Source organism: Calliopsis andreniformis, chromosome 10 (genome assembly GCF_051401765.1).
Source record: "Calliopsis andreniformis isolate RMS-2024a chromosome 10, iyCalAndr_principal, whole genome shotgun sequence".
In the NCBI taxonomy this organism is placed as follows: Eukaryota; Metazoa; Arthropoda; class Insecta; order Hymenoptera; family Andrenidae; genus Calliopsis; species Calliopsis andreniformis.
Window position 1 is genome coordinate 14,406,013 of NC_135071.1, and position 15,648 is coordinate 14,421,660.

General features: G+C 31.4%; 3 protein-coding genes across 4 annotated transcripts; 1 reads left to right on the forward strand and 2 right to left on the reverse strand.

The window, feature by feature from the left end:
- The first annotated feature begins 50 nt into the window (after window positions 1-50).
- On the forward strand, window positions 51-4,667 carry LOC143184669 (uncharacterized). Of its 2 annotated transcripts, XM_076387066.1 has the most exons (3): window positions 51-516; window positions 842-1,034; window positions 4,214-4,667. In XM_076387066.1, exons 1-3 carry the CDS (start codon window positions 472-474, stop codon window positions 4,339-4,341), a joined length of 366 nt encoding a protein of 121 aa, XP_076243181.1. In that variant the 5' UTR covers window positions 51-471; the 3' UTR covers window positions 4,342-4,667. The 2 variants fall into 2 exon arrangements, with proteins under 2 accessions (XP_076243181.1, XP_076243182.1); XM_076387067.1 differs by lacking the exon at window positions 4,214-4,667 and having other exon boundaries at window positions 842-1,687.
- Window positions 2,517-3,740, reverse strand: Elp6 (Elongator complex protein 6). Its single transcript, XM_076387074.1, has 2 exons — window positions 3,646-3,740; window positions 2,517-3,397 (listed from the first exon to the last, which is right to left on the reverse strand). The coding sequence occupies exon 2, from the start codon at window positions 3,378-3,380 to the stop codon at window positions 2,571-2,573; it is 810 nt and encodes a 269-aa protein (XP_076243189.1). The 5' UTR covers window positions 3,381-3,397; window positions 3,646-3,740; the 3' UTR covers window positions 2,517-2,570.
- A 3,108-nt stretch (window positions 4,668-7,775) lies between the features above and the next one.
- Window positions 7,776-15,525, reverse strand: LOC143184809 (monocyte to macrophage differentiation factor 2). Its single transcript, XM_076387292.1, has 4 exons — window positions 14,917-15,525; window positions 9,650-9,895; window positions 9,284-9,536; window positions 7,776-9,181 (listed from the first exon to the last, which is right to left on the reverse strand). The coding sequence occupies exons 1-4, from the start codon at window positions 14,988-14,990 to the stop codon at window positions 8,927-8,929; spliced, it is 828 nt and encodes a 275-aa protein (XP_076243407.1). The 5' UTR covers window positions 14,991-15,525; the 3' UTR covers window positions 7,776-8,926.
- Between the last annotated feature and the right edge of the window lie 123 nt (window positions 15,526-15,648).

The following is a 15,648-nucleotide window of genomic DNA, read 5'->3' on the forward strand; positions in this document are numbered from 1 at the left end:
CTTAGAAGGGGAGCCTTCTTCGGTATGCATCGGTGGTAGTAGGGCACAAATATTTAAAACGAACGATGTGTTGACACTTTCACAATAGTCTTCTCTTTGCGCTGAATTCCTGCTGAAGATTCAGCCGTGACTGTAAGGCACCCAAGCACGTATCGCATAAGCCCAATGACCTGGATGCCTTTTTTCGTCATGTACCGTTACAGTAGAATAGCTTAGCTTCTGCGATCATGGCACAGCCACTTATTTCACTTTGTCTCCGTCCTTCACCTGCTCGATAGCACATTACCTGTGCTCTATGGGCAGTGAAGTTTAACGAGAAGATAGTCCGATTTCCGCAAACACTCGACTCCCTCAGTTTTTCTTCCTCGCTCTGTGGACTCGGGCACACTTGAGCCACAAGAAACCAGGGAAGAAATAAGGAAGGGGAATACTTAATTAAACAGTGGAACCTGATTAAACCGGAAGCTCGAGATGAAGCTCTCCGTCGCCTTGGCGATCATCTTCACCTGTGTCTTTGTAAGTCCATCACTTTGAAAAAAGTATAGCTAAATCTGCATCTAGTCTTTATATTTATTATTCTGTTTAGTGTAATTCTATGTCACTGGGTTCGTGGAATTTACCACAAACAAGGTTTAAAAACACAAACATTCTTATGCAATGAATCGTCATGAATCTCCAGAGATTTGTGATTATAGATCTACTCTAATCCTGTGGTAAATTCTACCTGCTGAACTTCTTCTTGTCACTGCTCTATTTCTATTATTGTAGACTCCCCTTCTGCTAGTTAAGTTTACTGCTGAACTACATGTTCCACTCTAACGATTTAATGGCTAATTAACAGATCCACTGCGTCGAGGGCAGAGCGAAGAAGACCACGCAATTGTCTCTTCAGAGTAAAGAGACCAACGTGGTGAACTTCATGAGGCTGCTGATGCTGAGACTCGTTTTTGGAGTCGCTTCGGCGATGGGTCTCGGGGAGAATTTGTCTGGAGTCCTCGGAGGAATCTTTGTGCCACCTGGAGCTGATGATTACGGTGATTACGCTGACGATTATGTACCAGAGTTATTTTAAAAAAATTGTAGGAAGGTTCGAATAGACACGGGTATACGGGACATGAGTCTCGGTTTAGCACAATAATTAACAAGTAGTTTCTTAGATCTAGGAAGCTCAAAGTGTCGGAGTCATTGGATTTCAATTAGGAGAAAAAAATAAAGATATTAAGTAGTAGGAAATTATTAACTGTAGAAGCTATGTTTTATTAGTTTTAAATTTCTTGAAGTCTTTTACCTCACGTTGGGCTTCCTTGAATTAGACCAATTAAAATGTTTCGGTAATGATTCTCTGTACAGTTTTTGCTTTTAGGAAACATTTTTTTAGAACGATTTTTACCCTTTATCAGTATTTTTAAATTAAGGAAAGAATTATGAAGAAAATTTGTGTTAAATTAAGAATATAGGTGCATACGGTTGAATCGTACGACACTGTTACTCTTAGAAGAGTATGAATAATGAAAATTTGTATTACAAAATTTTCTTGTTATTGAAGAATGAGTAGATTATTAGAGAGATATTAATAGACTTGTTTAACACGTTCGCTACCATTGTCACATTATATAATTTTTACATTATTTATGTACTACGTAATATCTGTGACAATTTTTTATCGTATTATCACAGGAATAAATAAAGTCTGCTGTTCATATTTATGCCGACAATTATGAAAGTAGTACAAGTAAAAAATCTAAAAAAAGTTGAATTTATCACTTACTTAGAATTGCATTAATTTACATTACAAGGCAAAGGATAAATTTAATCGTTTTAGGTTTTTAACTCAACAGAAAGCTTAACTTGTTAGTTATTAACATAACTTGTTTGTAGCTATAAAATTACAAAAAACAAAATATGATTTATTATGGATACTTTTTTCAGTCGAACAAGATAGCAAACGTTTTTAATTTTGCAATCAGCATTGTTTCGACCTGATTTATACCTGTAATAATAATTATTAAAATGCGGATGTTAACGTAAGTAAAATGTGTACAAATATCACACGCATGATGTATGCTTAATTTTAACTGAAATGAGAACAATAAGCTGAACATTAATTAATTAATTATTTATTTATTTATTTATTTATTTGTAAATAATATTCAAGTAACTTATGTATTGTTTTCTAAAACATTGGTGCGTCAAAAAGCAGTTTTACAATATTTAAATGTGACATAATTGTTTTTCGTACACACCGAGGTTTCGATGCAATAAAATTTCATATATTTATAAAACGTTTCTGTTTTATTCATTTACCGTGTTATTTAAACATTGAATATTTAAAAGAAAATATTTTGAGAAAAATAGGATCGTTCGAAAAATTGTGAATGTAATTGTATTTAATTGCAATATTAATTGTAAGTGTAACTATTTAAAGACTAGTTACTTCCTTATACATTAAAGTGCTATATAGTGTATAAATAAATGATTATCCTTTATAAATAGTTAAAATATATTTTATTTGTGATTTGAGATTTAAATATACATAATGACAAAATTATAAAAAATTTTGAAACATCATTTTATGTTAATATTGGTGTGGTACCAAGTGTATGAATCTTTACTTGACGATTTGATATTGTGTAGATGTATCTTGTTGTTTCTGACAAGTTATATTCTTTTCTGATATGATCTGTCTTCCAATTAATTGTAATTTTTCCACATACATCACTAGAATATCCTGATTCCAAAGGATCAATTGCAACATATAAATGACTTATGTGTTTTAAATAATGTGAAAATACATTTGGAATGCAGTCTTGTGATTCAGATTTATAAGTATGCATTACAATACAAATTTGTAATATATTATCCAATTGAAGAAGTGACCTTAAATATCTTATATAATACACAGGACTTTCCAAGTTAAATCCAAGATCGTAAAGATGGCTTAAATCTTCAATTATAATTGTCACTGATTCATTAGACTCCTTTAGCTTATGATATTCATCCTTAATAATTGTAAATAAATTATGAACTATATTAATGTTAGAATTAGACATTAATTTAGTCAATGATATATTTAAATTAGGAGTTGGTTCATTTATGGATTCGATATTAGATGCAATAATCTTCATTGGTTCGATAATTTTAATCTTACCTTGTTCTTTTAATAGTGTAAGATTATATCCAAATTTCATACCCATGTTATGATAATGATTAAGGGTATTATGAAAAAGGACAAAACAGATTCCACTTTGTTTCTTTAATGCATTGAGAATGATTGAATTTAATACAAAGTTTGCATTGCTCTCGTGTTTTTCTTCAATTAAAATTAATTTTCCACTCATATTTACTTTATCAATACCAAGTATGTTAGACACTGAATCCATTGCAGTATAAATTTATACTAAAAATAACAAAAATATTCGATTTTAAACAATGTATTAGATGACATTTATACAAATAAAAAAGTTGACATCATTATTTCATTATAAAATTATCAATTTTAATCATGTTAATCAAATTCATACATTGTATAAAAAACTAGTAGTATAAACAAACTATTTATATTTGCCTATGTATGATTTGCACAACTCTAAACAGATCTTTTGTTAATTAAAATTAAATTTAAGCACAGGATACAATGGGATATACCTTTGATCTAAACTGATCTAAAACTTAGACATAAATATTTATAAATAGGTATGTAGGAAACTAAATTTTAGGTTAGAAACATAAGCAATATCTTGCATTTTCATTGACAGCTGAAATTCGCTCAGAGGTGGCGCTAGAAGATCTTTGATGTTGCGATTCTCGCCTTTATGATCACATCATTATAAAATTCGTTCTTTTTAGGATATTTATTTGTTGTTTCAATATTCATTCAATAATCATATAATGTATTATTTTTTCATTTATCTAGAAGGCTGTCAAACCACCTTACCTAATTACCAGAATATAATTAAGATCAAATTTGCCAGGAATATAACAACACTATGATGTGATTCTGTTTATTGATACATTTTCAAAGAAAAATAATTTGCATCTATTTACGTAAATTTTTATCACAAACGTTCTGACAAAAAGATTGAAATATTCATATTTTTCATCAAGAACTATAATAAGAACAATAATTAATTAGTTGTTAATTAGAAGTTTGTAGACAGACAAATGATTGTTATGAAATCGAAATCACTGATTAATCATAAATCATAATATTCAGTGCTTGGTTCCCGCTCTTTTGATCGGGAAGATATAAATACCCCCGAAGAACGACGAATGTCTCACTCACACCGGAACTTCCTGAGGGTGCGGATCGTCTTGGAAGTTCTTTGGAGTGGAAGGGTCTAGGTCCCTGGACTACCCTAGGTTTCACTGGACCCCCGCTGAACCCCTTGGACTCTTTTGGACTCTGCTACATCCTCCAAGACTCTGTTAGACCATTTAAGACCATCCTGGACCCTAGGCTTTTATTGAAGTACCATAGTTGTTGGACTGCTGCCACCCTGGACTACTTTAGATCCTCATGGACCCTGCTTGGACCCTGCTAGACCCTTCTGGACTACTGCCACTCTGAACTACCCTGACCAGTGAACAACTTGCCCATTTTTCATCTTGAACCATTTGTAAGTTTTGCCCAAATTCTACTCCTACTTACCTTATCCATAATGTACATAGTACAAAAAGCTATATTTTTCTGTTCTGCTATAAATATAATACAGACAGGGGATAATAAAAAAGACAATTGTTTTGTGTACTTTCCTTTGTAATCATTACCATGTCATTAATACATTTTCACAATCTATTACATACGTCAAAAACAAATAGTTGTTTAAATTTAAAGTATAACTTTTTTATTAAATAGTTTTTTTTTCTCCTATAGTGCAGAAATTGTATAATTGCGTATGGATACATTTTTTGGCACAGTACACTTACAAGTATAAAAATAATGCAATTTTATTTGAACTCCAATATAATCAGTCAATTCTATTTGTCACTTATCTAAATATGGTTTTACCTGTTACCTTATACAGATCGTAATAATTTATAGTTATGTATACAATATAGCTTTTTATAAAAAGCTTTAAACCGTAAAGGGGGCTTGTTTGATAGCTTTCAAAAATAGTTATTTTACAGGGTGCAAATTACGTGTGTTTGAATATTTTAAGGGGTAGTAAGGAATTTTTGTTAATTGAAATGGATTATTGTAACGTAATTTTCGGACATTTTTTAATAGAATATTTCGTTTTCTATTTAAGCTTTCCCCTTCTATTTAAATTTTCCCTGCTACCCCTCAAATACTGAAACTTACATTGTTCATACCCTGTATAATATTACACATTAATGGTCTATGCTATGGTATATAACTATGGTTTAAAGTATATGTTTAATATAATAGTTTGTATATATATCTCACGATTACTAATATTAAAACCCATACAAATTAATTTGTTCTATAATACACACACAAATTCGTAAATGTATAAATCTCAGCTTCTTTGATAATACTTTAATAAGCATTAACAAATCAAGAATGCAATTTTTCGCATATTTCAGGTACATAATATAATTGCTTTCTAAATATTCCTTATATACACATTGAACGCGTAATTTTCTGCTGATTACAAATGTTTAATAGTTAACTAAACCTGCATTAGCTACATTAATAAATTTGATAATCTCATAAGTGGCCGAATCATTTGAAACCTACGATAACATTCGTCATTCTTTTCACGCATTTAAATTAATGGGTTGAAGACGACGAACATTTGCATGAATTTTTGTCAAAATCTGTTAAAATATAACAATTGTCATTATACAACTAGACAAGGGATAATAAAAAAACCCAATTATGGAGAAAATTAAATTTAAAAATTTGTTGGGCGTATTTGTACCTAACTGTCGTTTCACTCGATGTTCATACAAATGAACTGACATCTATTAATGACGTCATTAATTAACATTTATGTAATTGAAAGAAATTATTGAAAATGTCGCCCCTATTAACGCTCAAAGGTTACTACTGCATGAATAAGTCTTATTATGTTTTGAAGTTTCATTTGCTGCAAAGTCTTCGTGATTTTTATCTGTAAACAGTTTACATTATTTTAGATATACTATTTAATATACAATTAATACTATTACTACCAAAGAAGTAAAGACTGGTCCGTACAATTATGTTTTATATAGGTATATTTGAGTCTTTAGAATCATGTCTTTTATTCATTTGTGTTAAATAAAACTAGAGGAATGTATTTATTACGGAAGTGCAAAAGTTTTACGATTAGTCTTTTTCTCAGAGGTCATTCCCTCTAAACCAATTTTTTTTCGCGATGGAGTTTGAAATTCGCCAAAAATATGGCAAATTATACACAGTGAATGAAAATATTTTGAAAACTGAAAAAAAGAAAGAAAAATAAGACAAACTTTTGCATGATTATCCCTAATGTTAATGAACATTATTTCTATACATTTTTGTAGACATTTTTTTAAAAACCTGCAATTTTGGCACTTCGATAGTTCTAATTTCAATGTCAAACACATAGCCAACAAATTTTCGAATTCAATTTCCTCGAAAATTGATAGCTTTTTATGAAAAACTTTATTTCTGCATATCGAAGCTACTCGTCTCGTGTTATCCTCTATATTTAAATGTTGACAAAAAGACATTATTTAATTAGGAAAATCTTTTTACTACGACTGCAAACATGAAAACATAAATTGTACAAAACTTTATTCATTTAAATATGTTCCCTTTTCAGTATGTATTTCGAAGTTTTGCATAATTGGTTCTAAATATATTTATTCACCACTTAAGTTTTTTAGGTAATTTCAAATGATTCGGCCACCGCTAAATGAACATTGAAGGATTATATACACCTAAACAGTCAAGCAAAAACAGATCCTAAATCAATTATTGTACTTTTATTAATTACCACATATATTCGAAAATATGTAGATTGAAGTCTTTTAAATAAACAGTTAGTAAAAAGTCTTTTCGTAAAAAGTATATATATATATATATATGTAACTATCTATGTTTTCTTTATTATTCTTGTCATAAATTAGAATTAGAAGATAAGGCAAGAAAAAGGATTTCTAAAAATAAAGACTAATTCAAAATTGAATACAACTAATTTCATATTACTACAGAGAGCATTTATCCAATCTTTTAAATAAATCTATCAAGTATTTCTTGAAATATCGTACCTACTACCTTGAAAGACTTGGCATGATACACGATCAAATATTCTATTTTACCCTCACGCTTCATGGATGAGGCAAGTCATATCTACAATATAATATAATATAATATAATTTCTATAATTGTACATTTGCATCAGATAAACAAACGCAACCGAGTTCTCTCCTTTGATCCTTATACTATAAACATAGAGTCTGCCGCGAGGAATGAGTCTGACTAACAATAAAAAAGAATAAACGATAGCATGATGCTGTATATTTAAAAAGCAAATAGAATATATTTTTTCTCATGCTAAGAATTCTGAAATTTTTTATTTGTCTATGTATTCCATTGGCATAGCAAATTTTAATTGTACTATTAATTATCACACTAGAGTACACCAATGTTTTATAGGTTATAGGTCAGTATTTAAAAAAAGAAAATAAACAATTGTATTGATCTTGGGAACACTACACTTAAAACATTTTTTGTAAGAATATTAGCAAAAAAAGCATTCGATTTTACATGAGAACGTGTCACAAAAATCGTAATTATGTTTTTTACAGGTCCAAATAAGTGATCAATGAAACTATTTCGGTCATCTAAAATAATAATGTATTCTGTATCGACAAAGTATTAGCATATATAATACTAGTTAATTTTAAGAGAACTGTAAAGAAAGGTAGATTTTTATTGGAAATACTTGGATCTGCTGCTTTTAAAAAAGGAAGACTTTATTCGGAAATATTCAATTTTATTACTGTTTAGCGAAAAGGAGTTTGCAATCATCGGAAGATTTTTCGCATATTGAAGTATTCCTTATTTATAAACTTTAATAACTCTGAAAAGAGCTACTATTTTGTTTAAATGTATTGCACGTGATTATTGCTTTCTATTAGGATCTTCAATCGTAATTTAAATAAACAATAGTAACATTCTTAGTTTTATAATGAAGTCTTTTTCATAGAAAATCTTATTCCTATTATAAAAATAACAATATTCATTGTTCCTTTATGGTTCTCTTAAATTTATACATATATATCAAATATCAACACTTTGACTAAACACAATACATTATTATTTAAAATGTTTAAAAAGAGGGATGAGTTTCTCGAAACCTCGAAACCCTTCAAGATCCCAAAAAGTTTCGATTTTCGAGAATTTAAAAATTCAGTTCAAACCCACCCCTACTTAAAATAGTCTAACTGATTTCTTATGAAGGCTGACTTTTGTCAGACAGATCTCATTAATTCATTACAATATTTTGTACTAAGAAGAGAGGAAATTCCAATTTTGGTCAGACGAGGGGAGAACATTGTTTCTTCAATTGGTCATCGAGCGACAACTATTTTAATCATCGACGATCAAATCAGAACGTGCTCAGAACTCGTTAATTCCTACTCTGCGCCCTAACACGTTATCAGATCCACAGATAATATACCACATCTTGTAGTACATTAAATGATTTTGTATAAATTTAACCCTAATATTTTTCAAATATCTTTAAAATTCGATATTACCAGAAAGTGCAAACATATAAAATCGACACTTTCCGAACATCTAAGTGTATATAACCCTTTAACATTTCAAACACATTATTTACTGATTGAAACTAATTAAAAAAAAAATTATTTCTAAAAACACATTGACTAAATGCAACTATTTATCAGAACACCTATATTCAAATCTGTATTAAAATATCTGGTTTCTAAAGTCCTTGGTTTAGAAAGAAGACAAGGTGAAGAAACATTTTCATAGCTCTTCAATATGAGACTTTAATAATTTCTGTAAAGATGGCACTCCTGGTGGTACAAGATTATCTGCGGTTCTAATTGTTGGAAAGACATGACTTAATATTGCATAATAATGAAAACCAGCTGCTGCAGCAACAAAGAGATGCCAAATTGCGTGTGCACAAGGTATTCTACCATCAGACTTAAAAAACACCAGGCCAAGTATGTAAATAAGTCCACCCATTTTTAGTTCAGCAATGTTGTAGTAATTATACTGTAAGTACAAAGGTAAACGTTTTATGTAATTCATGTGTTTTTCTTTGCCATGCATTTGTTATAAACTGCTATTTCAATGGGTTCGTAAATAAGTACTTACAACATTAATTATTGCTACACTAGGACCGATTCCCATAACTAAATAGAAAACAGTTTCGAGCATTTTGTATCGTTCGTGGAAAATTTGTTGATAAAGTATTCCTAACACCGCCATAATCCAGACCGCGTAACGCATTGTGAATAGCAATTCGTCGTGTGGGAAATGGTCTACGTTTAACCAAGGGAAATAACTAGCAGCAATAAAAATATAAATCATAGCGCGATCGCAACGGTGTAGAGCATCCCTAAGTTGCCTGTAATTTAACTTCGTGTCAATGTCACTTTTTATCAGCGTCTTTTAACTACATATCATTTACAAGCGACATGGTACTTAGACCCTAGGTGCATCCAGTTTATTCATAAATACCTGTTGTGATTGTACAAGTGTACGCTATGGAAGAAAGTTGACACTGCAAAAACAAGAATCAGAGATGTACCGTACACATAAGCTGATACTAATTGTGTCCATGTTGTGGAACGACGGATAAGTTCGAGACTACCAATAATAGATGGCAGGACCCAAATTCCATGAGTAGCCACATTTGCTACATGCTCTATTGAGGTAGGTACATACGCTTCGTTTGTACATGCTCGTGGGTTCATCCATTTTATTCTGAAAACATTTCATTTGTTTTTATGTAGTTTAACTCTACACAATATTTATTACGATTTACATTTACATTATTTGACTATACAACTTTGTACAACTAATTACAATTATTTAAATACAAATTTATTATCATGCTTAAATACGTATGTACATAAATACAAAGTACGAACAATGTACGTTTCGATATCTTAAGGAATGGTAGAGAAACTCAAATAGATCACATCTGTAGTCAAATGGTCAAATCTGATGCCATTTTTTTTTTTTTTTTTTTTTTCAAAAACCAGATCTGTACTTTTTTATATGTGTATAGATGAGATCCATCGCCTCGTAGAAGATAATAGCTGTATATTATCTAGTTCAAGAACAAAGCAAGATATAAATTCATGACATGTGGATTTACCTATCGGTTTATCTAACTTGGAAAATCATGACATATCAGGTTTTGCCATCTGACTGCAGATATATTGTATTACGAAATGTTAGATCTGCTTCCGTTTTACAGTAATAATGTCTTAAACTTAACATGCATGTATACTAATCGAGTAATCTAAGTATTCTAGAATCTTAAGAGTACATTAGTAAGCACTAACACATTCACTATATCTTCTTTGATTTAATTACAAAACTTCCATATCCACGATGTGTAGCCAATTTGTCGTACTTCCACTCACACTATACTACAACCCCCACTTTTTCACAGATGCTACGTTCGCGAGCGCTCCACGAGCACCGAAGAACGCTCTTGATAGAAGCAATTGTTAAATAATTAACGAAGGTCTGACCAAGAAGATCTTTAGGGTACTTCTTGATTTCTTCTTTATGCACCTCAAGATATCTGTGTTGCCTCACTTCAGGGGCTTCAGGTCCCGTTAGGATGGATTCGGTACCATCCATCCCATTTTAATCCAGCTCAGAGCAAAATTTCTTACAGCTAAGACAGTCAAGGGAGGTCTTCCAGACCTATCTTCGTGATTTTGGTAAAGGACCTTTCACCATTGTCAACATATTTAGATTATTATTATACATGGTGTTTGACAAGAGGTATAAGAAATTCTTAAGGGAGATCTTACACAACAAAATAAGGTGGAAATCAAAAATGACAAAAATATGCTTGAGGTTTTGTTTCAGAGTTATTAATCGTTGAGAAAACATCTAAAGTACGCGTGGAGTGTGTCTGACTTAGGACTTATTCTACTGCCGACGCACTGTAGCCAGACACAGCAAAATCAGTAGAATAGGCCCCAAGTCAGAGACAATTCACACGAATTTGAAGCGTTTTCTTAACAATTAATTAATCTGAAACGAGGCTTCAAGCGTATTTTTATTTTAGCGAGCAGAATCACGCCTTAAAATGCCTAACACCTGTTGTCGAACACCCTGTATATACCTATGAGCATCCACTTATCCATAACAGCGTCGACGTTGTGCTGTTGCTATGCTATTATGGGTAGGTGGACATACCTACATTTAAGTTGCCTATATTAATGTGAATACGTCGATGTCGATCTGGTGCTATTCATGTACTGTGTCGTTAAGTGGACGATAACCTTAATTCTTGCTCGAACACTTGGTGGTTGTAGCTGTTGGGGGTGAATGTCTACAGTACCCTTTAATAAGCATTCAGTTACTTGGAAAGGGTGTAGGGCTTTGTGCCTCCCTGCTATATTAAATGTCTCACACGTGTAGTGCCTTTATTTTCTGTTATAAGAAGCAGTCTCTGTAATTCCTGAAGAAGTAAAGAAGTAAAAAAGTAGTCTTCGTTTCATTTTGACTTGACGGAAAATTTTCGATTATATGTAAAAGGTGATTCCCCTGACCAAGGTTCTTGTCTTGATGTACTTTAGAGTCATCCTGTGATTCCTTTAAGGTCAAAAATTAGATTTGTAGAAATTGTAGAATTGCGGAAGACAGCAGCTATTTTAATTGTATACATTTAGGTCCAGATTCCATGTCGATCACTAAGTTTACTTGTCTTAATAATAAATTAACTCAACGAAGAAGTATAAAAAACATTATTTGAAATATTTCTAATCGCGAAAGATAGCAATAGTACAGGGTGTTTCAAAATCATACATCACGACTATCACAGCTAGATTTTGTTGAAAAAGGTTTCTGCAAAATCCTTCTTCACCTAGTTCTTCAAGTTCAATTTTTTTATTGCATCGTGTTCTACTCATCAGTAGGGCCAAACTTCTTCTAAACTTTCTTTGATAACAATGGGACTATGGTCCGAAACTCAATCGTTCTTAAACAAATGTTAAATATTAAAGTTCTGTTAGTTCTTAAACTGACTGTATTTACAATTTATTTACATTTTATCAAACATAGATAGCTCATTAGTGATGAATCAGTCTGTTGTTGATACGTGAAATATTTACATTTAAACTGCAAACGACGCAAATAGACAGTCGTGTCTGACGATTTTCTGTCGCACGTAACTACCGCAGAAGTTATGAGTCAGTGTGTAGTTGACATCCGAGCTTAGAAATGTATCAAATGTATTGTGGTGTTATCGCAATACCCGTCAAATGTTATGTACGTACTATTGACGAAGCGAAAGGAAATTTTTTTCGCTCGAGAAATATACCGCGATTCTGTGAGACGTAATGGGAGATCGTTACCTCCAGAAAAGATTCTGGATCGATTTTCAGCGGCTGGACCAACAGTTTAGCGACGAAGAATTATCGATGCATACGTAGCACGTCATATTTCCATACATCAAGCAAATCAACCTCACGTCCATTGTCGGAAAGAGGAACAGGTCATCGCTCTTCCCCCTGTGCATCCATTAATGGACTTACGCAACATAACTCGACGAGTGGCTATCTCCTACTTGACAATGCGATGATAATTCAGAGAGAAGTCCTACACCCTCGCAGAATCCAACGCGCTGAAGCGCTGCAACCATTGCTCGACGAAATTTTTGCTACACGAAATGATCTTTTCGCTTTCCCATATCTTCTTTTAATTTACTTTTTACTTTCTCCTTTATTTGTTCAATTCCCTCGTTTTTTCACTACTAACAGATGGCAGTTTTCGGTTTGCTTTACCTCCTGCATTTTTCGAAACGAATGGAATGTGTTTGACACATGATGGATAAGACGTAGACGTCTCTTTATTTATTCCCTTCTCGATCGCCAGATTTATCTTTCTAGCGGTCGAGTGAAATTCTTTCTTTGAGGAGCGACGAAAGATATTGCTTGCAGTTCGGGTCAATAGTTCAGATCCGTTCAACGGCTGAATATCGCGTCGAAACTTTTCATCGTTTATAATTAATACTAAACAATGGCGAAAAAGTTTGTCGAAATGTTAAGACGCAACCTTTTTTAACAAATTTCCATCGATTGAAAAATGTAAAATTTAACTATAGTAGTCGTGAGATATAGTTTTGAAACATCCTGTACATATTTCTATTCTTTACCTACACCAAATTGAACTTATAGAATGCATTGTCTTTTCAGTTATGAATATATTAGATTTTTTGTAGGTAGGTTTTATAAAATTAATATTAATATTAATATCTCAATTGTAATTTATTAAGGGACACAAATAATGTAATTCACTACATGCATAAGTTTAGCTACATTTGGTAAATTCCAATGAATTGAAGTGTAATGTTGGTGTCTGATATAATTATATGCAGTACATGGTTTTTAATGCCCATAAAATTCTTGTGTACTATGTTAATACCTGTAATTATAACAAACAGATAAACTACATCAAGATTCTTGACTCCAAATAGCACAGATTAACTATACTCTTCTTTATAAATATTTTAGTCTAAAATTTTTTAAAATGTTAAGTTAAATATGTTGAAACCTTCTACTATTGTTCTCCATTATATTGTACAATTGAAGGTCTTTAATTATTAGCATAATATACAGGTACTTTTATTTTAATATTGTTAATGAACATATTTGGTTTTTGTGAGTTTTAAACATGTGCTGTATTTAAACTCTCTTATCACCTGTGTAAATATTTTAATGTATTTAAAATACTGTGCCAATAACAAGCATTAAGAAAGATTCCATTGAACTTTTTTTAAAAGTACATTATGGATACAATATGTTAATGTATGTACATTTTTTCCATTTCACAGATATGGACATCTACTTTATACGAAGGTATTCAGGAATCATTACTACTAAGTGTTTATGTAGTTAGGTGGTAAATTAAAACAACAACAATATAATACTGAATTGTGCATATTAGATTATAATTTTTAAAAGTTAAGGTACATCTCACATGAATTTTGATACATAAGTATGTACAATACCTACTTGTAAATTTACAATCGATGATAATATTCCATTTGTTCCAAAATATTGTAAAGATTCAATTGTTCAACTGTCCATATAACTTGGATTTTCCATAGTCAACATGAATTTAACCATTTGTCCACTTATAAGTAGAAGAGCAAGGCGTTCCATTTAAACATGACCGAATAAAATACCCAATGCATGCAATATTTAAAATTCTACTGGCAAATAAGATGAAATTGAACAATATATATGCAAAAAACTTACATAAATACAATAAAATTAAGATTATGTGAAAATAATACACCTGTTATTGAAGTGCATCCGATCAAACACATATATTTTACAGACGAAGTGTTCTATTAGTTTCCTGATGTAATGCACTTATGTATGGTTTCAGATTTATTGTGTAAGGAGTGTTTAAACTCAACAACTTATGTAAGAGAGTGAATTTTTTGGATTTCACACAGGTATGAAAATATAATACAATATGAAATAACATGCTACATAAAAACCCCAAACTGTTATTTTTTAAGAACATCTTACAAACATTATAGAAAGTGCAATGCAAATGTAATATGATTCTTAGCCACAATTAGAAATACACAAAACTGAAACATCGTTAGTGAATATCTTTGTGGAAATATTATATGTTAATTTATACAACTATTGCTTCGAGTTCTGAGTCAAATGATCAAATGAAACAATAGAATGAACTACGAGAAACAGGCAAACTATTAATTGCTATTAATTATTGTATCTTACTCTTTGATGCGTTGAACTTGCAAAAGATTTTTTACTGGTGCCGCAACAAATTGATGAAAATTAGATGTATCCATGACGTTTCTTGACAGATCAACAAAAGAGTATGCTTTCGATACAATCAATCGACTCGAATATTATAATATTAATTTATGTAGCAGTTATATTGCAACGTTTCTCATCTCATGGTTCCTTTTCAAATTATATGAATAGAGGAACGAATCAAGATTAACAAGATTATTGTTCATTCGAACTATTTCACTTCTTCATTTCCGATACTACCACACCGTCGTCCACCATTGTCACTGGTCACAGATCTACTAAAAGCTTGCAAGTGCTCGTGATGTGAGGGCGATAAAAGCGCGAGTCATAGACTATCTCGAGTCAAGTAGAAACAGTAGAGAACGATTTGATTGTATTGACATCAAACATTGAACTTTCGTTTAATGCCTTTCTACGATAGCATATTCATGTTCCACGTTATACGCGTGAATTTTAATATTCATGGTTCCCGAATTTAATTATTCAAATCTGGGAATCTTGTTTAAAAAACAATTACGGCGTTCGTGATTGAAACGAAAGCACATACTCAATACGTCACGCTCGTGTATCAGTTATAATTCAACGAGATAAAAACAGAATTTGAAAAACGTCGATGTACTAATTATTTTTCAAGCTTCTTCGTACAATAAAGGCCTGTACATTGATAAATATTTTGAAATCATTCCATTGTGT

What these genes read in the sequence shown, in the direction of transcription:
- LOC143184669 (XM_076387066.1), top strand. Translation starts at nt 472, where the DNA reads ATGAAGCTCTCCGTCGCCTTGGCGATCATCTTCACCTGTGTCTTT. An exon ending in TCATCTTCACCTGTGTCTTT is followed by an intron (nt 517 to 841) that starts GTAAGTCCATCA and finishes GCTAATTAACAG; the next exon opens with ATCCACTGCGTCGAGGGCAG. An exon ending in ACCTGGAGCTGATGATTACG is followed by an intron (nt 1,035 to 4,213) that starts GTGATTACGCTG and finishes CATAATATTCAG; the next exon opens with TGCTTGGTTCCCGCTCTTTT.
- Elp6 (XM_076387074.1), bottom strand. Translation starts at nt 3,380, where the DNA reads ATGGATTCAGTGTCTAACATACTTGGTATTGATAAAGTAAATATGAGT.
- LOC143184809 (XM_076387292.1), bottom strand. Translation starts at nt 14,990, where the DNA reads ATGGATACATCTAATTTTCATCAATTTGTTGCGGCACCAGTAAAAAAT. An exon ending in CAAGTTCAACGCATCAAAGA is followed by an intron (nt 9,896 to 14,916) that starts GTAAGATACAAT and finishes AAATGTTTTCAG; the next exon opens with AATAAAATGGATGAACCCAC. An exon ending in CACTTGTACAATCACAACAG is followed by an intron (nt 9,537 to 9,649) that starts GTATTTATGAAT and finishes GTTAAATTACAG; the next exon opens with GCAACTTAGGGATGCTCTAC.